Raw genomic sequence first — 21,364 nt, 5'->3', positions numbered from 1 at the left:
TCTTCCATCTGTCCCCTCTTGATTTGTTCCCTTAAGTCTCCTCTTGTTTGCAGTCTTTGTCGGATCGTTGTTTAATGTCTCCCGTTCCCTGTGATATTCTACCCGTTCAGGTTTTGTTATTGTTTTATTTCATTCAGTGTGTTTTCACCCCTCGTGGGTTTTGCTTTGTGTTTGTTTCTTTTTGTAATAAAGATCGCTTCTCCGGCACTTGAGTCCTCACACCTTTTTGCATCGTGCCTTGCACGTTTCGTGACAACATGTTGCTAACAAAAAATAAAATAAAAACAAATATTTGACAGTGAAGTGTTTTCAGTTTATCCATTAGACATACTGGTCTTGCCATGGTACACAGCCAGCTGGGGAAACAAAGTAACCTTTAAGACAGTCCCGTTGCTCTTTTGCAGCTATTATTGGGTTTTTTCCTCCTTCCAATCTCACAGACTGCAGGGTTCTCTCTTGTCTCCATGCCCCATCGTGGAGCTGATGGTTGTCATCCACCCAGTCAGTCAGGCCAGGTGGAAAGTAGGCATCTGATTGCTTGTTGCGCAAGAAATTGTGAAGGCACAGTGCTGCCAAGGTGATTGTCACTGCTTTGTCAGGATCAAGGCAGATGGTTGTGCGGAACACCCTGAGTCGGTTAGCAAGAATTCCGAAAGCATTTTCCACAACACGTCTTGCACGTGATAGCCTATAATTGAAAATGCGTTGTTCTGGCTGTAGTCGTCTGTGTGGGTACGGCTTCAGCAGGTCATTCCTCAGAGGGTAAGCTTCATCTCCCACAAAAGAATATGGCATGATGATGTTGGTGTTGGGTAGAGCCTCAGCAGCAGGAAGATTTAATTTTCTTTCATCTAAGGCAGCTCGCAAATCAGACTGCGCAAACAAACCTGCATCTGAAACTCTGCCTTGAACTCCCACATTTGTGTAAATAAATTTGTAGTTTGTATCCACTCCAGCCATCAACAGGATGGAAAACCTGGACTTGTAGTTATAGAATGTGCTGCCGCTGTTGGCTGGGGGCTGAATAAAGATGTGTTTTCCATCTATTGCGCCAAGGCAATGAGGGAATTGCCACTTCAGGTCAAAATCCTCAGCAATTTTCCTCCACTCGTCTTCAGAAGTTGTTGTCTGTAAACATGATATTATCAGATTATCAACACACATCTACTTTGAGATGCTAGTTTAAAATTGCATAATCTGTATGATCCCAATTCCCAACATCAATGTAAATGACGATGCTTAATCTAATGTTTTGTTAACATTAAAGTATTTTTAAGTACTGTTAACAAATGAAACTTAAAAAAAGTCTAATATTGGTATTTTAATTCATAGTCAAAATAATCTGACTTAGTCAAGTTTTCTGTTACAAATGTTAATATAATTTAAATTTGTTTGTATACTATTGCAAACCTTCAAATAATCCTTATTCATAGTGCGGTGTAGAGCGTTGCATGTTTCTTCTACAATTCTACCAACAGTCGTGCTTCCCATCCGAAACTGAAAGCCTAGTGACTTAAGGACTCTCCTAAAATAAATAAACAGGAGTAAAGAACATTTATTTGTATAACGGGGCAAAGCTAAGGTAATTCATTTGTACAACACATTTCATACACATACTGATAAAGAAAATAGTAAATTATAAAAAAATAAGAATATATATATGTAGATAGATCAATACAAAGAAAAATAATAATAATATACTTTTTGTACATGTTACAAACTTACCTGTGGCCAGAAACCTCAATGTCACTGACAAATCTGTCTCTGGCACTAACGCTCCTCCTCATGACTGTGTTTGTTTTGGTAATGAAAGGCTCAACCAGGGACAATAACTCTTTGAAATCATCTACAGTCACCCGTAACATCTCCCTGAAGCCCCGCATATCATTCATCTGTAGAATAAGTTCGTCAATTACATATATTGCATTTTATGCAAGTCCATTCACATTGTAGTAATATAAGCATATTGCATATTATGCATGTATTATATATATGTATATATATATATGTGTGTGTGTGTCTCATATATGTATGGAGGCTATTCCGTATAGAAACATATGGCCTACAATTACAGCACGTATACAATAATACCCAACTATCCAGCAATTAAATTGGTTTAAATATAAAAACGACGTTACAAATCTCCCAAATTTGCGTGACACACTATGGTTGTAGTCTATACTTTCCCGTAATAACTTCCACGAACACATCAGTGATGCATACACAAAAATACACTCACCTCAAGTTGTTTTTGGAGAACAGAAAGTCCATGCTGTTCTCTGCTCTTCAACCAAACCCTTTGCCATTCCCTCCTTTTTCTTTTCTTTTTCATTCCTTCGCAAGCTATTGCTGCAACAAAGAAAGCAATCTCTTCCTCTGAATCCATTTTTAGGCGCGCAACTTCGTGCGTTTTTTTCGGAATTCGGCAGGTCGTAAAATCGTGTCGTATATCACTGCGTCCGTACGATTTTCGGATAAACTCGCTCGTGAAGTGTGCGTGGACATACGATCTTCCGACCGTCCGAATTCGCACCGTGTACGCCCGCCTTAATGTAGGATGTACTGTGCTATTTGTTTGTCTTCCTTGTTGTCTTGAAAACGGTATCATAATGCAGCACATGCCCAAAGCTAGCCTCTTGTGTAGATTTGGTGTGGTTTCATATACTATCCAGTTCCAAGCTTGCTGTGCACAGAGTTTTTTTCCTATTTAGGGTGCTGTGCTAACTGAGATTGAGGTGTCTGTTGCGCTGTGTTTCTGTGTGATAGTGAGGCCTTGCTGTTGGGCATTTGTGTGCCGCTGGATAGTATTATTTGCGAAACATTTAAGATTTTAACCATGCCATTGGTGATAATAAACTGAGATAATTTTTTTGGTATATCAGTCGTTCTTCCTCTCTTTGAATCCTTTAAGATACCTGTTGAAGGGAAACAAGTAATGTTACTAAAGAACAGTTTCATAATGTTACATGAAGTTTGTGTCCAGCGTGTTCTACGTAGTTTTTGTAGGGTTTTTTTCGGGTATTTGCTTGACGAGGGGTTCCCTCTCTTCACATCTTAGTCTAGGCTGGAGTCATTTGTGCCAATGCGTAACTGTCACTTGTTTCTCCCCGCCTGAATCCCAATGGTCAGAGTATGCAATCGAAAGAGGTGCAAGTATATCAGCTATTCATCAGTTTTGAGCAAGAAATTTTCATCTTTTTGATTATGCATGGCTTGGGAGAAGTGGAGTAACCCTATAGATGTGCATCATGGTTGGCTTAACCTGCTAGGAGAATGTAATGCTGTTCAATTTGAGGGATGAAAGAGCTTAATGACAAAATGCATCTTCCTTTTTGTATCTAATATGTATCTAATAAGTCAGATAAAGGCCTATATAGAGTAGATTTTTAATAACTTTTTTTAAATCAAGAAATACATCAAACAAAAATGAAATAATAAATAAGAATGGTATTGTTAAAAAAAATAGTTCCCGACCAATCAATTAAATGGTTTCTACACTCAAACGTTATTGTTTTGTCTATTACACAGAATCTCACAAAGATGTGGTACAAACTCTTTAATTAATAGTTATTTTTAGCAGATCACATAAACAACATGCATTTAAAGATATAATTTACCAAGAATTCAAATCTGAATACTCTGACGTAGTTCTATTATTTGTTTGTTTTTATAGAGATTTTAGCGTCTGAAGTTGTGAACAGGACTTTTATTTTGGTAATGCGATGTGACGTCATCCGGCTGCGCCGAACTCCTGTGACTGTTGTGATTAGGCTGAAGAAAGGTTTGTTTTTTTAAGAATTTTAAATGTTTTAATCCATGCAAACCGTTCAGGAAATGTTCCAGTTATTACAAGAACTGCAAAACTAACTATTTATTATTGAATGTAACATTGTAATGTTTTCTAACATTAATGAAGGATATTTTTGTGAGTAAAGCTCATCCTCACGTGAGCAACAGAAACAGTGCATCTCATTTCGCCCCCTTTGTCGTGAACCAGTTCATCGTAAACACTAATTAAGCCGCTGGTTAGTAGTGAAGGAGAGAAACTGAGCAATTCGAAACGAGTCATTTGAACCAATTCATTAAATGATTCACTTGAAGCGCCCGAAACAGCACGCGCTGACGTCACCTGCACGTCGCAAATCAATTGCAAACTTGTATTTTCATGAAAGATTAATGTTTTAATAATATGTTTTTATTATATGTGTCTATTATATAATATACAAATCATTAAATATAAAATAAAAATAACTAAATATGAAATGTCTGAAGTTTGCACCTTTTTTTAATGTTTCTTTAGTCTAATCAGGTGATTTAAGTCCATTAACTCTCACTCTGACGGACTCTCTTACCAGTGCACTGAACAACTGAACTAGAGCTGATTGAGACGCACACAGAGATTTAGTTTGGATTTATTTTTCTTTCTGTTAATTATTACACAGAAAACTCCTGGTGAAGCGACTGAGATCCAACACTATTATAAAGATGGCGTTTATTAAAGAGGAGAGTGAAGACGTGAAGATTGAAGAAACATTCAATGTGAAACATGAAGAAACTGAGGAACAAACAGGTTGGTCTCATTCTCAAAGTCATTTGATCCTAGGGCTGGGCGATATGGGCAAAAAAAAATATCACAATAATTTTTTTTATATCAGTCGATATCGATAATTATCACAATAAATGTCAAATCTTTATTTCTTTCAAGTTTAAAGGCAGATTTTTGCTCCTAAGTGAAAGTTGTAGAAAACAGAGCATTAATTGTGGTTTTAAAATACTCTTTATTGTCAGAACATCAACATATCATGACAAACACTAACTCAAGCTAATACTACTGTTAAATTTATGTTCATTAACAAAAACATTAACATCTGTTAAAAAAAAAAAATTCACAACCACATTTTTATTTGGTAAAATGTAATATTCTGACTTTAAGTTTTATTAAAATGAACAATTGGTCATCCAGTATCAGGCATTTAGATCATGATAACCACAGATAAAACCAGGCATAGCCTATAGCACCTCACATCATGGCAAAATGTAACTTTACGGTTTCTATGGTATTTGTATGAAAAACAGTTGCCTAAATACATTATTAAATACTGTAATTATATTCCATTAGTCATTTAATACGTTGTCTACATTAATAATATAATACAATTCAATATGTATATCCCACATTTCATGGTGCAGTTAATATGACTAGACTAACGTCACAGTAAATCCATGGTACATGATGGGAATTTGTAGATGGAAAAGCCTTCTGACTGAATCGTTGCGCACAGTGTTTCTCCTGTTTGTCAGCGCTGTTTCATCTTCCTTTAAACTGGTTTGTGTTCAAGCGCTTCTCACTGGATCTCGTGAGCGAGACCGATCAGAATAAACCATAGACAGTAACAGAAAGGAGTAAACACATTTGCTCTAGTGAGCTCGCGCTGCGCTGCCATTTGGACTTTGAGCTGCCCGGATAAATGGTCCGTGTGGCGCGCGGTTCAAATGAGTTTCGTTCCGCTTTTGGCGCATACACATTATCGAACATTTATCGAACTCTTGATATCGTTTTATCGAGAAAAATTATATCGCGATAATTATCGTTATCGTTTTATCGCCCAGCCCCATTTGATACTTATTAAAATATCCAGCTCTACAGAAATTAGTAATAATTTTGAAGAGTTTCCTAATTAATGCGGTTACATTTGACACTGAGCTGGTGGCCTCCATTGAACAGACATGTTGAGATCACATTACTAGACAAATACTAATGCTACTTCAACCTGAGACGATCCTGCTTCCACCTTGGGCTTTTGTTATTACGACATCACGCATTAAATTAGAAAAAACAATTAGTGTTTTCAGTTCAGATTAATTTTATACAATAAAAATATTCTATTTCTATCACCTTATTATGTAACAATATCCCACAAAAGCATTTATTTTGCATAAAGCATACATACAATGTAGATTGTTTCAAAGCAGCTTTACAGAGATAAAGATATAATTTAAGGTAACAGAGATTGGTTTGGTTTTATAGTGGCTCTTGAAAAATGTTTTTTCCAGCTAAAGTTAGTTATGATTGATTCACTTCCATCTAAATGATAGTTTGTTATTATAAACCACATCATGGATAAAGTTTACAAAGCCATAGTCAGGTGAGGATCAAGGGTCTTAATATATAATATAATAATAGTAATCAGCTGATTGTCTCACAAACGTAACCAGCACATACCTTAGCAAACCCATAATACAGCGAGGGAGAAGAACCACATGAAACTATGCAACTATATATTTTTTCTAACAGGGTAGTAAAAGTTTAGCTGGCTAAATATGAGCTGTTACTGTGGCTGAGCTGGTTAAAGCTAAAGCCTTGTTTAAACTCGACGCGTCCGCATGAGCCCAAAGGTGCGCGCGGCAAAAATGACATGATTGTAACAGCGCGCGCGCCTCCGCATCCCCTAGACACCATTTACTACACACAATAGGCTCTTTTTCTCTGATTTTGAAAACTCTTCGCGATCGACTTAAAATGCTTCCAAGATCGACTTGTCGACCGCGATCGACGGGTTGGTGATTCCTGTAACGCTGTTTTACAGTCAATGACAAGAGTACTAATCAGCTGTCTCACGAACGTAACCAGCACATTTATCCCCACATAGCAAAGCCATAACACAGCGAGGGAGAAGAACTAAGTTACATGAAACAATCCAACTACATATTTTACACCACTGATAAGGGAAAAGTCACTACCCACGGTGTTTATGGCTAGCTTCTAGCTTTCTGCTGCTTCTCTCTCAAGGTAGTGACGAAACGTGCTCTTTAGCGCTGTTTGTTCGCGTTCGGCTACGGTAGAAACATGACGTCACAATGCACAATATGTCGACCTTCATTGAAGGGGGTGTCCGTGCTTATGTAGATATAAATGTCTCATTCTAAGGTAATAAAAACATAACGGTTTATTAAGTAAGTTATTTATACACCACTGAAAACATAGTTATGGATGTCATATTGCATTTCTGTTAATAGATACTCAAAATTTTTACACATTGCACCTTTAAGAGTTCACATCTAGCCAAGGACAGTTCAAATCCCTGAGTGTGAGAATGTAGTTACTTAACTTAATCAGTAGTTTAAACAACCGTAGATTTATAACACAAATGGCTGTAATTACATTCCCTTACTCTTGTATTACATTTAAAGGGGACCTATTATGCAAAATTCACTTTTGCATGGTGTTTGGACATAAATGTGTGATGGCAGTGTGTGTACACAACCACCCAGCAGTGATAAAAATCCATCCACTCCTTTTTTTTAAATACCCATAAATCAAAAGCGGTGTCTCCCAACGACCTGTTTTCATAATGCGGCTTTAGTCAGTCCCTCCCGAATTTCGCGGGCCTTTTTTGTGTGTTGCGGCCTAAAATGCCTGATGTTGCGGCCACTTTTCTAAAAAGTTGCGATGAAAGTTGCGATGTTTTTGACATTTGTTTTTATTGGTTAAAACGGCAAAGGTTGATAGATTTTTACTTAAAGGGTTAGTTCACCCAAAAATGAAAATTAAGTCATTAATTACTCACCCCCATGCTGTACCAACCCCGTAAGACCTTCGTTCATCTTCGGAACACAAATGGAAATATTTTTGATTAAATCTGAGAGGTGGATCACTGCTACATAGGCTGCCAGAGGGAATGAAACTTGACGGCCCAGAAAGTCATTAAAGAACATGTTTAAATATTCCATGTGCCTACAGTGGCTCAACTATAAGTTTATCAAGCGACGAGAATACTTTTTTCCCGAAAAAACCCCCATAAATAACGACTTTATTCGACTATTCCTTTTCTTCCTTGTGGGCCTGAGACGAGAGTTCAAGAGATTTCCACGACGCATGCGCGAGAACTGAGAAGAGAACGTTCTTCTTCTAATACTTCTAGTTCAGTTCTCGCGCATGCGTCGTGGAAATCTCTTGAACTCTCGTCTCAGGCCCACAAGGAAGAAAAGGAATAGTCGAACAAAGTCGTTATGTTTTTTTTTCCGGAAAAAAAGTATTCTCGTCGCTTGATAAACTTATAGTTGAGCCACTGTAGGCACATGGAATATTTAAACATTTTCTTTAATGACTTTCTGGGCCGTCAAGTTTCATTCCCTTAGGCAGCCTATGTAGCAGTGATCCACCTCTCAGATTTAATCAAAAATATCTTCATTTGTGTTCCGAAGATGAACGAAGGTCTTACGGGGTTGGTACAGCATGGGGGTGAGTAATTAATAACTTAATTTTCATTTTTGGGTGAACTAACCCTTTGAAGGGATGCTTCACCTCTGTAAAGATGAATGTGTATTTAAAATGGGTCATTTATGTAGTAGAAATGTGAAATTATTTTTGAATTTGCCATTCCCAAGCCACGCCCTACGGGTAAGAGAGCGCAGTTAAACAACAAGGCTATCTACTAGTGAGTCTCTGTGACAAGTCTGCCCTGGATTTCGAGATCGCCAAAGATGTCCGGGATCCGGCTTTTGCTTTCTACAGTCGCCATTCATTATGTTTACTGTGGTGAGCAGGACGAGACTTAGGACCGCAGGAGAACGACGCGAGTGATTACTGATGAGCGACACCTGTGAGACGCACCGGTCTTGTCTCTCACAGAGGAGCTGGAATTTTCTTTTATTGTTATATATCTTTTTTGTGCATGTTATAGGTTTACAAAGTGAAAAAGCCCAAAGTCCACCCCAAAGGGACTTACCATGTTCCAGAGAAAACACTGTTCACCATCTGCTCTATTGTAGTCCATCCTTTACTTCAGAGACAAATGTGCTCACTTTGTAACGCACGTTATAATGCCCGCCTAGCTGCAAAACATAATGTTGCATGTAACTTTGAAATGTGTTTTACTTTTAACCTATTTTTTAAAAAAGAGTGCGTCGCCCGTTGTGTGAGGAGAGTGCGTCGCCCATTGTGTGAGGAAAGTGGACGACGCTTTGCAGGAGACCACAATGATTGGTCAAAGTTGCACAAAAGTTGCGGTGATTGGTCAAAATTGCAAGTCGCACTGAATTTACGGGGATTTGTTGAAGTTGCGTTAATTGTTACGATCGGAACATCGCGAAATCCTGGAGGGACTGATTATAATAAAAAATGGTAGCAGCGACGAAATTAAACTGGAGTGCGACGGAGACAAACGTATTGATCAGTATTAAAAAAAAACAGATGGAAAACTTTAAAGTCGATGTATAACAAAGCTAAAATGCATAACAACAGGACTGGATTGGATCCTACAAACTTCCCCTTCTCTGAGCAAATGGACAAAGTCATGGGTGATGGGAGACCACTATCCAACGTGAGAGAAAACAGTGTATGAGGGCTTTTAAAAAGCAGTGTGCGCATGTCACAAAGAGGCATTTAAACGGGGCTACTTTTCACTCAACCGGGAAGTATCTGATTGCAACTTCACTATCATCAAACTATTGAACAATCAAGACTTTCATTGTTCAACGGCTAAGGCAATGCAAGTATCATACATTTAACTAAACCAAACAGAGGTCATACTAATCATATGAATATGATCATCTGCTCATAAGACAAAAGATGACTTGAAAGAAATGTATCAAAATGTATTTATTTATAGAAATCATGTCCGAATTGTACTCTACTAGAGCGGGACAGTTAAGACATGTAACTAGTCAGATAACATGTAATTTATGTAGAAGAAGGAGGAATAGTCACACCCTGTGCTAAAGACAAAGTCTAATTGGCTTCGGGAAGCTGGACAAACGTTTTGAGTTTAAAATCTCAGAACACTAACAAAACATCAGAAGACACATCGCAGAAAATGGGTTAACAGTTTCATTCAAGCCATCTAACTACACCAGTCTCATTTACTTCTTCCTCTTACTGAGTTTTCTTTTTACGTTGAGTCTCATATTATAAGTTAAGTTTTGCGGCAAAGTTTATTCAATGACTTTACATCCTTCGCTATCCAGGAGATTGTCATGCTCTGTTGTTGAAAGACCTAATTGCACTAGGAAAGAGATTCAGCTGTGATCATAAGTAATACAATAGGGCTTAAATCCTGACTAAAATCACTGAAACTTTTTTCTGTAAAAGAGCAAAGAGTTACCAGCATTGAGAATAGTTTCTTAGGTTACAGGTCACATTTCTTTCAGTATCTTAGTGGGTATATGATCTAGCATACATGTTGTTGGCTTTGATGTTTTAAATGCCTAAATTTGTATATGCCTCTTTTTGCCTTTGTCTTAGACCTGATGCTGCTGAAAGAGGAGAGTGAAGACCTGAATGAAAATGAAGAGAAAGAGCAGCATGAGAAACATCCTAATTTCATAACTGGAGAAAAATCTTTTAGTTGCTTACAGACTGAAAAGTATATTTCTTCCTCACAAAATATAGCTCAAAAGACAGGAACTAGAAATTCTTTAACTTGCTTTATATGTGTAAAGAGTTTCAGTCGTCATGGAAACCTTAAAATGCACATGAGAATTCACAATGGAGAGAAGCCTTTCACCTGCCAACAGTGTGGAGTAAGTTTCACTCAAAATGGACACCTTAAAGTCCACATGAAAATTCACAATGGAGAGAAGCCTTACACCTGCCAACAGTGTGGAAAGAGGTTCAGAACAGAACTAAACCTTAGCTATCACTTAAGCATTCACACTGGAGAGAAGCCGTTCACATGTGATCAGTGTGGAAAGAGATTCACACGTAAAGTAAACCTTTATAACCATTTCAGGATTCATTCAAGAGAGAACTGTTGTCATCAGTGTGGAAAGAGTTTCTCAGGCATGAACCGCCTTACCAGGCACATGAAAATTCACACTGGAGAGAAGCCTTTTGAATGCCATGAGTGTGGAAAAAGTTTTACTCAACAAGGAACCCTTAACATCCACATGAGAATTCACTCTGGAGAAAAGCCTTACACATGCCCTCAGTGTGGAAAAAGTTTCACTGTAAAAGGTCACCTTAAAGCCCACGTGAGGATTCATACTGGAGAAAAGCTTTACAGCTGCCAACAGTGTGGAAAGAGTTTCACTGAAAAAGGAAGCCTTGCAAGGCACATGAGAATTCACAACGGAAAGAAGCCTTTTACCTGCAAATTGTGTGGAAAGAATTTCACTGAAACGGGACACCTTGAAATCCACATGAGAATTCACACTGGAGTGAAGCCTTTCGCCTGCCAACAATGTGGAAAGAGTTTCTCTCAACAAGGAAACCTTAAAGTTCACATGAGAATTCACATTGGAGAGAAGCCTTACATCTGCCAACAGTGTGGAAAAAGTTTTACTGAAAAAGGAAGCCTTAAAAGGCACATGAGAATTCACACTGGAAAAAAGCTGTTGACCTGCAGTAATGAATAAGTTTCATCTGAAAAGAAAACCTTGAAGTCCACATGATAATTCACACTGGAAAGTGTGTCCTTACACCTGCAAACTGTGTGGGAAGAACGTTTCTTGAAAAGAAAGCCTTCAGATGCGAGTTCACACTTTCACGTCAGTTACACATGTAAAGAAACCCTTAATTGCAACATAAGGATTTGCCAGAGAGAGCTGTTTTAGATGTCGTAATTGAGGGAGAAGTTAACAGAATAGAAACACCTTAAGAGGCACATAACTCACATTGGAGAGCAGCGTTTCACGTGTTATCACTGTGGAAAGCGTTTTAAACTTAAAGGAAACCTCAAGCCTCTCATGAGAATTCACACTGGATAGAAGCCGTTCACATGCAATCACTGTGAAAAAGGGTTTCAGTCATAAAGAAAGTCTTAAAGAGTTAGTTCACCCAAAAAATGAAGTCATCAATTACTGGTAACGCTTCCTTTTACAGTCCTGTTCCCAATGTACATACTATGTACTTGTTATAGTAATTACAATAACTGGGTAATAACTAGGTACTAACTCTGAACCTACCCCTAAACCTATTTTATTCTATTAACGCAATGTAAAATTAAGCATTATTACCCAGTACTTTCTTAGGTAAGTACACGTAAGTTAAAATACTGTAAAAGGAAGCATTTCCCAATTACTCACATTCATGTTATTCCAAACTTGTAAGATTTTAGTTCATCATCTAAACAAAAATAAATGTATTTTTTTAATGAAATGTGAGATTTATGTTCCTCCATTAACAGTCCACAAAACTTAAAGGTGCTGTAGGACATCTGGGAAAATGCTAACTTTAGCCTGATAGCAGTAAAAGCGTACTTCCCACCCTCCCTGCAAACCGCTGTCCAAAGCCACGTCTCCTGAAAGCACAGCCCAGAAGACCGGAGACAACATTACTGCAATACAACATGTGTCATTTACTGGTGAGAAAAGTTTATAGTACAGTAAGTAACATTGCTACAATACCAAAACAAATGAATGCTTAACACCAGAATTCAACAGTGACACCTCAAAATAAAGTGTAACATAGAATTAAAATTTTGGGGTGAACTAACCCTTTAATGGAACATTTCCACTCCATGGTACAGCCGGTGCGGCTCACTTAAATAATACCACCTCGGTTGTGGTTCCTAGCGAGCCGTACCGATACTAAAATGGGATGTGTAAACACTGCATATCACTGATTGGTCAGAGAGAATCATCTATTTCAGCGTCATTGGAATTGTGACACGAGACACCAAAACCCGCTAGAAACAGACTTCTTTGTCTTGCAGTGAAAAACATTCACATGCTGAGAAACCATCCAATCAATATGCTCCCATGCTCCAGTTTTGTGCATTTGTTTGTGTGCGTTTACGATGATATCACAACAGTAGAGATGGCACAACTATATCGTTCAGTCTATACGCACAACCGGCGCAACGTCATAGAATGTCTCTGAACAGATTCACGCCCACTTTTAGGGGAAAATAAAAACCTTTTCCCTGCCTGCCATAGAGCGTGAAAGATACATCAACAAACTTAATTTGGTCAATTTAAAAACATGTCCCTTCATTCTCCCACCGTCAAATTGAGGTAACAACCCTAGCCAGTGGCCAGAGGTGTCTTACTCGTAGTCTTACCTCATCGAGTAATCATGGTAAGCCAGTGAATGATTTTACTTTGTTTTTTAAAGTAAATATCTTTAAATATATAGAGGTCCTTCTCAAAAAATTAGCAGATTGTGATAAAGTTCATTATTTTCCATAATGTAATAATGTAATAAAAATTAAACTTTCATATATTTTAGATTCATTGCACACCAATTGAAATATTTCAGGTCTCGTATTGTTTTAATACTGATGATTTTGACATACAGCTCATGAAAACCCAAAATTCCTATCATAAAAAATTAGCATATTTCATCCGACCAATAAAAGAAGTGTTTTTAATACCAAAAAAGTCAACCTTCAAATAATTATGTTCAGTTATGCACTCAATACTTGGTTGGGAATCCTTTTGCAGAAATGATTGCTTCAATGCGGCGTGGCATGGAGGCAATCAGCCTGTGGCACTGCTGAGGTGTAATGGAGGCCCAGGATGCTTCGATAGCGGCCTTAAGCTCATCCAGAGTGTTGGGTCTTGCGTCTCTCAACTTTATTTTCACAATATCCCACAGATTCTCTATGGGATTCAGGTCAGGAGAGTTGGCAGGCCAATTGAGCACAGTAATACCATGGTCAGTAAACCATTTACCAGTGGTTTTGGCACTGTGAGCAGGTGCCAGGTCGTGCTGAAAAATGAAATCTTCATCTCCATAAAGCTTTTCAGCAGATGGAAGCATGAAGTGCTCCAAAATCTCCTGATAGCTAGCTGCATTGACCCTGCCCTTGTTAAAACACAGTGGACCAACACCAGCAGCTGAAATGGCACCTCAGACCATCACTGACTGTGGGTACTTGACACTGGACTTCAGGCATTTTGGCATTTCCTTCTCCCCAGTCTTCCTCCAGACTTCCTCCAGACTCTGGCACCTTGATTTCCGAATCACATGCAAAATTAGCTTTCATCCGAAAAAAGTACGTAGGACCACTGAGCAACAGTCCAGTGCTGCTTCTCTGTAGCCCAGGTGAGGCGCTTCTGCCGCTGTTTCTGGTTCAAAAGTGGCTTGACCTGGGGAATGCGGCATCTGTAGCCCATTTCCTGCACACGCCTGTGCACAGTGGCTCTGGATGTTTCTACTCCAGACTCAGTCCACTGCTGCCGCAGGTCCCCCAAGGTCTGGAATCGGTCCTTCTCCACAATCTTCCTCAGGGTCCGGTCACCTCTTCTCGTTGTGCAGCGTTTTTTGCCACACTTTTTCCTTCCCACAGACTTCCCACTGAGGTGCCTTGATACAGCACTCTGGGAACAGCCTATTTGTTCAGAAATTTCTTTCTGTGTCTTACCCTCTTGCTTGAGGGTATCAATGATGGCCTTCTGGACAGCGGTCAGGTCGGCAGTCTTACCCATGATTGCGGTTTTGAGTAATGAAACAGGCTGGGAGTTTTCAAAAGCCTCAGGAATCTTTTGCAGGTGTTTAGAGTTAATTAGTTGATTCAGATGATTAGGTTAATAGCTCGTTTAGAGACCCTTTTCATGATATGCTAAATTTTTGAGATAGGAATTTTGGGTTTTCATGAGCTGTATGCCAAAATCATCAGTATTAAAACAATAAAATACCTGAAATATTTCAGTTGGTGTGCAATGAATCTAAAATATATGAACGTTTAATTTTTTATCATTACATTATGGAAAATAATGAACTTTATCACAATATCCTAATTTTTTGAGAAGGACCTGTATATTATATCTTATAATATACATTATAATATACACTCACCTAAAGGGTTATTAGGAACACCTGTTCAATTTCTCATTAATGCAATTATCTAATCAACCAATCACATGGCAGTTGCTTCAATGCATTTAGGGGTGTGCTCCTGGTCAAGACAATCTCCTGAACTCCAAACTGAATGTCAGAATGGGAATGTAAGCAATTTTGAGCGTGGCATGGTTGTTGGTGCCAGACGGACCGGTCTGAGTATTTCGCAATCTGCTCAGTTACTGGGATTTTCACGCACAACCATTTCTAGGGTTCACAAAGAATGGTGTAAAAAGGGAAAAACATCCAGTATGCGGCAGTCCTGTGGTCGAAAATGCCTTGTTCATGCTAGAGGTCAGAGGAGAATGGGCTGACTGATTCAAGCTGATAGAAGAGCAACTTTGACTGAAATAACCACTCGTTACAACCGAGGTATGTAGCAAAGCATTTGTGAAGCCACAACACGCACAACCTTGAGGCGGATGGGCTACAACAGCAGAAGACCCCACCGGGTACCACTCATCTCCACTACAAATAGGAAAAAGAGGCTACAATTTGCAAGAGCTCACCAAAATTGGACAGTTGAAGACTGGAAAAATGTTGCCTGGTCTGATGAGTCTCGATTTCTGTTGAGACATTCAGATGGTAGAGTCGGAAATTGGCGTAAACAGAATGAGAACATGGATCCATCATGCCTTGTTACCACTGTGCAGGCTGGTGGTGGTGCTGGTGTAATGGTGTGGGGGATGTTTTCTTGGCACACTTTAGGCCCCTTAGTGCCAATTGGGCATCGTTTAAATGCCACGGCCTACCTGAGCATTGTTTCTGACCATGTCCATCCCTTTATGGCCATCATGTACCCATCCTCTGATGCCTACTTCCAGCAGGATAATGCACCATGTCACAAAGCTCGAATCATTTCAAATTGGTTTCCTGAACATGACAATGAGTTCACTGTACTAAAATGGCCCCCACAGTCACCAGATCTCAACCCAATAGAGCATCTTTGGGATGTGGTGGAACGGGAGCTTCCTGCCCTGGATGTGCATCCCACAAATCTCCATCAACTGCAAGATGCTATCCTATCAATATGGGCCAACATTTCTAAAGAATGCTTTCAGCACCTTGTTGAATCAATGCCACGTAGAGTTAAGGCAGTTCTGAAGCCCAAAGGGGGTCAAACACAGTATTAGTATGGTGTTCCTAATAATCCTTTAGGTGAGTGTAGTAACCATAGCAACATGAGAACGTGATAACCATAGCAACATTTTGCTATTACATATTACAACTATTACATACGCCGCAAACGTTCAGTGATGCTTAAGGAGGAAACATCCATTAAGAACCAGGGGGTGTAAATTAGTGTAAATCATTCTTGTTTTGTTTAAAAAATAATCAATTAATTTAGTACTGCCCTTCAGAGGCTAAATAAGATATTAACACGTAAAAGAAAATAAGAAAAATGTACACATCACCATAATCTTGCTCAAAAGTTTACATTGTGTTGCTTTCTTCAGTATTACCTTGCAGTTTCTGAAAGATGTACAACAGGTAAACGTATGACTGCAACTATACATTGTAATCCTTTTGTAAAGGTTAACATTAATTTAAGAGCTCAGTGTCGAGACCTTTCTCCAGAGTTTGATTGACAGCCGATCTGACCAATCATAATGCAGATATCCACCTTTTTTGTCTGACAAACAAAACAAAACCTGTCAGTGGATTTGAACCTGAAAAATGGTGTGTATTGACGTCTTTTTGAAGTTCTGATGTTCATTCATGTTTATTTTTGCACTATAACTAGAAGAGATGATCAGTTCACGTGCTGCTTGACCTGAGGCGCTACACATTAAAGCACCACAAAATGGTATTTATTGTTTGAATTTCACAGAAATGACAATTTTATTTCATACCAAATGTAACCTGCTCTGTCTTGTCTGTTGGCGCATTGTTTGTGTCCTCTTCGCTCTGCAATATATTTTTCACTCTGTGAGAACGTGATGTCTGGAGTGAGAGCGGAACCGCTTGTCGTATAACAGTAACTAAGAGGGGCAGGACTTTGTGGACTCGCCGAACTCTGATGTTTAGGACTCGGACTCAAGTCCGACTCGGACTTGATTGGTACTCGGACTCGACAAAGGTGGACTTGGACCCAACACTAGTATATACAGACAGTGGATTGCAAGCTATAGCAATATTGCATTGCTAAAGATACAAATTAATTTGCTATGTATTAAGTTACATATATAACCAAATACAAGCACTGATTATAGAGTGATTTTTTTAATTGTAAAATATTTTTAATTATCTTCTAAAATCTCAAATTTAATAAAACTAAAAACTTTATATATTTATAACTCCATGTATCATTTACGGTTCCTTTTTATTTTTCTTATTTTGTATATTTGGTCAATTCCACCATGTGTTTAGTCTTTTTCTCTTTCCTAGTTTCTGCGTTGCTTATTTAATGATGGGTAAGTGGACATGATAACCTCTTGTTAAGAATAAAAAAAGGCACAAAATTAAAATAATCAAATTTTATTGGCAAAAGTTTCAGAAAATTAGATCATTCACAATTATAAATCATTCACCAGCATCATGCAGATTAGTAACAAAACGTTTTACATGTGTACAATTTTGATTATTAAAAACTCATTTCACTGATTATAAAGAATTATATGATTTAAAGTAAAATACAAGTAACTAAAATAAAACACATTTTTTTTGCCATATTGTAATTTTTTTCAATAGAATGTTTCTAGACATTTTTACTGATTTTGATTTTTTGAATGCTTTATCACTCCTCCCTAGAAATAAATGTTTTAAATGACCAAAATAATCACAAATACATCGTCATCTTTACTTGCTAAAATAGTTGTTGTTTTTTTAGGGGCAGAGATCAATCATTTCCTATTTTCTATTTTATATATCTTCTTCATCACCATTAATCATATTCAAAATGTTTTACATGTTTTACATGTGTAAAATTTAGATTATGAAACACTCCCTTCATTTCACTAATTATGAAAACTTATATGATTCAAAGTAAAATAATTTGATTCCACAGTGTGTTATTTCTCTTTTCATAAGCATCAAATTTGGCATGTTGCTTTTCTACACTACAGAGCAGTGTCAGTCTACTGAAGAAAAGCTGAAATAAAACACTTTTTCTCCCATTTAAATTTTTTCAATAGAACAGTGTTTCTAGACATTTTTATTGATTTCGGGTTTTAAATGCTCGTATTCTATCACTGCTTCCTAGAAATAAATGCTTACAATTACTAAAATGATAACGAATAGACTTGCTACAATGCTTTTTATTATTTTTTTTTGCCGTAAATGCGATTTTAGGGGCAGAGATCAATCATTATATACTTTCTATATCCATTATCTTCATCACCACCATCATCTTCATCACGAGGTGTTCATTTTCCCTGTAATCCCTGCAGGAGTTGTCCGTACTCCTCAGTGTTGGTGTCCTCGTGCCGGTCCTGATTCACCCACTCATCCAGACGCTCGAACTGCGTCTGGTCCAGGATTCCCACGCGGCTGTACTCCGACACCAGGTTTCGGTATCCTGCTTTATAGTAGCCTCGGATCCCTTCATCCGACAAAATGCAGCTCTGAGACAGAACGCTGTCACCTGGAGTTGCACACAAGAATATTATCAAGTGCAGCAACACAACAGCCTTTACTCTTAGACTATCAGTCTTGTTACATTTAATATCTTCAGTCCAGTTCAGTTCTAAAGCACATTTAATGACAACAACAAGGCTGACCAAGGTGCTGTACAATATAAAATAAAATAGTAGTTGAACTTTCCCTTTAAGACAGAATTTTAAAGAAGACACATTCAAAGCAATAACATTTCACATGTATATATAAGAGATTAACATTTTTTTGTCTATTACATCATTATATAGACAAAAAATTTTAGCTGGCTGTTTCAATTTGTCCTTATTTACAGTAAAATACTGTATGTTTGTACAACAGCAGCAAACAAAACAACACCTCATTGCCATTACGAAAAACATTAATTATTTGCTTAATTATACTTAATATCTTGTGTTGTATGTATTGTCTGTCTGTTGTGTACTGCCACAATCTTCCTCTAATCTGTGTGCTACATGTTGTTGAGTGTGTTCACGGCTGTCTGAGACTTCGTTAATTCTGCATCAAGGCTTTAGAGACTTTTATATAGTTCTACTGTATTGTTGTATATGGCTCAAATGACAATAAAACTCTTTAATCTTTCTCATCTAATTGGTCAATTGGATTATATTTGCACCATAAAAGCTGCAGCATTATCGTGTCTACCGTAAACACCCTGGAAAATCACAGTATCTGTTGGAAGATAGTTTATACACAGGGTAGTTTTGCAGGATTACCACCTCAAGAGTTTCTTACACTGTAAAATGTAACAAGTTGACTTTACTTAGAAAAAGTGAGGAAACCGATTGCCTTAAATTTTCCAAGTAAAGTATTTTATTAATTTTTAGTTGGCGCAACTTAATAGCATTTGTATAGACAACTTGTTAATCAAGTATACTCAAGTAAAGTTGACTCAAAATCATTGGTTGTGTTAACTTCTTATTAGAGTTCACATTACTAGGAAAAAATTAGGAAACCGATTGCCTTAAAATTTTGAAGTAAGCTGAACTAAACAAATTAAGTTAAGACAAAAAGACAAATTTTGAAGTAAGCTGAACTAAACAAATTAAGTTAAGACAAAAAGACAAAACTGAACTCAGGTAAAACATTTTTTATTACTCATCAATTGTCTTTATGCACTACAATGTACTAAATGTCATTCAGACACCCCTAAATATGAAACAGTTTTTTGTTAATGTAACTAACAATTTTAATCACAAAAAGCACATTGTTATTCTTGTTAACCCTAAAGCAACTCAAATGTGCAGTGCAAGTGCAACTAAAAAAACAGCAAAAAAAACTCTAAATATGACTGATGAATGAATTTGACAATATTTGACCTGAAATGAACAGAACAGTTGACCTTTTAAAAGCATCAACATTAGGGTAATGCAGGAAAATTGACACTTTAAAACAAAAAAGTTGCATTGGAAAAAATGTTAAACAAAAGTATTTAACAATACAACTGTTATAAAACAAGAAAAACATTTTCAACCAAGGTTGACAAGTGGCAATTTAGAAATGTTTTGTGTATTTTACATATTTTTTGCAACCACAAATTTAAAGGGATAGTAAAGGGATAGCCACTAAACTGAAAAAATCTGTCATAATTTACTCTCCCACATCTCGTAACAAACCTGTAAGTTTGGATAGTCTTTGAAACACAAATACAAATATTAAAAATTAACCAGTTAAGTGTTTTATGTCCCTCTATTGAAAGTCCAGATAACCCTAACTTAAAAGATCTAAAAAGATTGTTAAGATGTCTTTATGATTTGTTTTAAGACTAGACCCTTTCTGTTACGGGTTTGAAACAAGATGAGGGAGTGTAAATTATGACAGAATTTTCAATCTGAAACAACATTTACTTACATGAGCAGCATGTTTTTAAGTGACTGTAGTTTAGGCTTCAGGAATTTGTGTCCCAGAGAAAGAAACACTCTCTGAATAAAATCAAAGGTGTTCTTGAGCTGTGGAGGGTACTTCAAATTGAGCGCATATATCAGCCCAAAAAGTAGGCACATGGCATCCGGAAGGTTTTGAAGTTCATCCATAACAATTAGGGATGGGCATTCGATTAAATTTTCTTAGTCGATCGTCGGGAGAATTAACGATCGACTATCGATTAATCATTAATATTTTTATATTCAAATTCATTATTTATTTTTATATTATATACTTTTTATAAATTAAAAATGCAATGAAAATACAAAAATACAGCGCGTTTTTCCTCGATTGGATCTTTATTACAAGATGATCAACTTGTGGCAGTAAAACTGGACGTTCGGTTAGGCTAAACTTGAAGATATATGCGCTGCGGTGCTCGAAAGCAACGGAACCTGCAGCTGCGAGTTTGCGTTCTTAAACAGAGACCCTCGTTTGTTCCAAAATAATAAATAATAAAAAAAATCATGTTAAACAATAACTTAACCAAAAACATAATAATACTTAGATCTGACAGGTTTTGTCAAAATGTAACTCAGAACTATCCAAGAACGGAGTCGAGAAAGAGAGAGAGAAAGATTAGCCTACCTACTGTAACAATCAATTCGGCTAGGCTACTTAACAAAGCCTCATAAAAAATAACTAATAACTCACATACAACTTCTACACCAGTCTACTGATTTTTGTTGAGAAAGATAAGCATGTTGATGACATGATCTGAGGTCAGACGCCACCGCAACCTGACCGTCAAGCCTCGTTTACACTTTCGCCTGGCTCTGCAGCGCGAGTCTCCACAGACTGCGCGCGCACCTCCCCAAACAGACGAGGCGTTTATACTCGACGCGCTCGCCTGTGAAACACCGAATACCGCAATGAAGTCATTTTTGCCGCGCTCACCTTCGCGCTCGTGCGGACGCATCGAGTGTAAACAAGGCTTCAGTCCAGCCGCTGAAAACACCCGCTCTGAGGGGGCTGACGTTGCCGGGATGCACAGGTACCTCCGCGCTAACTTGACCAACCAGCCCGGGGAACACGTTCACTTTCCAC

General features: G+C 37.7%; 3 protein-coding genes across 5 annotated transcripts in view; 2 read left to right on the top strand and 1 right to left on the bottom strand.

Annotated features, from left to right (window-relative positions):
- Positions 1-21,364, top strand: part of LOC143718303 (tripartite motif-containing protein 16-like) — a 276,192-nt gene that overhangs the window by 81,790 nt on the left and 173,038 nt on the right. The gene's annotated exons all lie outside the window — the stretch shown is intronic.
- Positions 3,725-21,364, top strand: part of LOC143718341 (uncharacterized) — a 47,708-nt gene continuing 30,068 nt past the window's right edge. The window contains exons 1-6 of one of the 3 annotated variants that reach the window (XM_077209425.1): positions 3,725-3,781; positions 4,443-4,570; positions 10,244-11,487; positions 12,126-12,302; positions 16,527-16,589; positions 18,172-18,980. In XM_077209425.1, coding sequence (XP_077065540.1) covers positions 4,486-4,570; positions 10,244-11,355 — 1,197 coding nt within the window. In that variant the 5' untranslated portion in view covers positions 3,725-3,781; positions 4,443-4,485 and the 3' untranslated portion in view covers positions 11,356-11,487; positions 12,126-12,302; positions 16,527-16,589; positions 18,172-18,980. Of the gene's footprint in view, positions 3,782-4,442; positions 4,571-10,243; positions 11,488-12,125; positions 12,303-16,526; positions 16,590-18,171; positions 18,981-21,364 lie in introns of those variants that run through there. The other 2 variants (XM_077209427.1, XM_077209426.1) reach the window with 2 other exon arrangements.
- LOC143718445 (uncharacterized) overlaps positions 18,148-21,364 on the bottom strand; it is a 33,751-nt gene continuing 30,534 nt past the window's right edge. Inside the window, exon 14 of the mRNA XM_077209506.1 lies at positions 18,148-18,365. Within this exon, the coding sequence (XP_077065621.1) occupies positions 18,148-18,365 (218 nt within the window). The remainder of the gene's footprint in view (positions 18,366-21,364) is intronic.

Source organism: Siphateles boraxobius, unplaced genomic scaffold, assembly GCF_051911475.1.
Source record: "Siphateles boraxobius isolate OS27281-9 unplaced genomic scaffold, OSU_SipBor_1 61, whole genome shotgun sequence".
Classification (NCBI taxonomy): Eukaryota; Metazoa; Chordata; class Actinopteri; order Cypriniformes; family Leuciscidae; genus Siphateles; species Siphateles boraxobius.
Note: the sequence above shows the minus strand (reverse complement) of the source record. Positions and strands in the feature narration are given on the sequence as shown.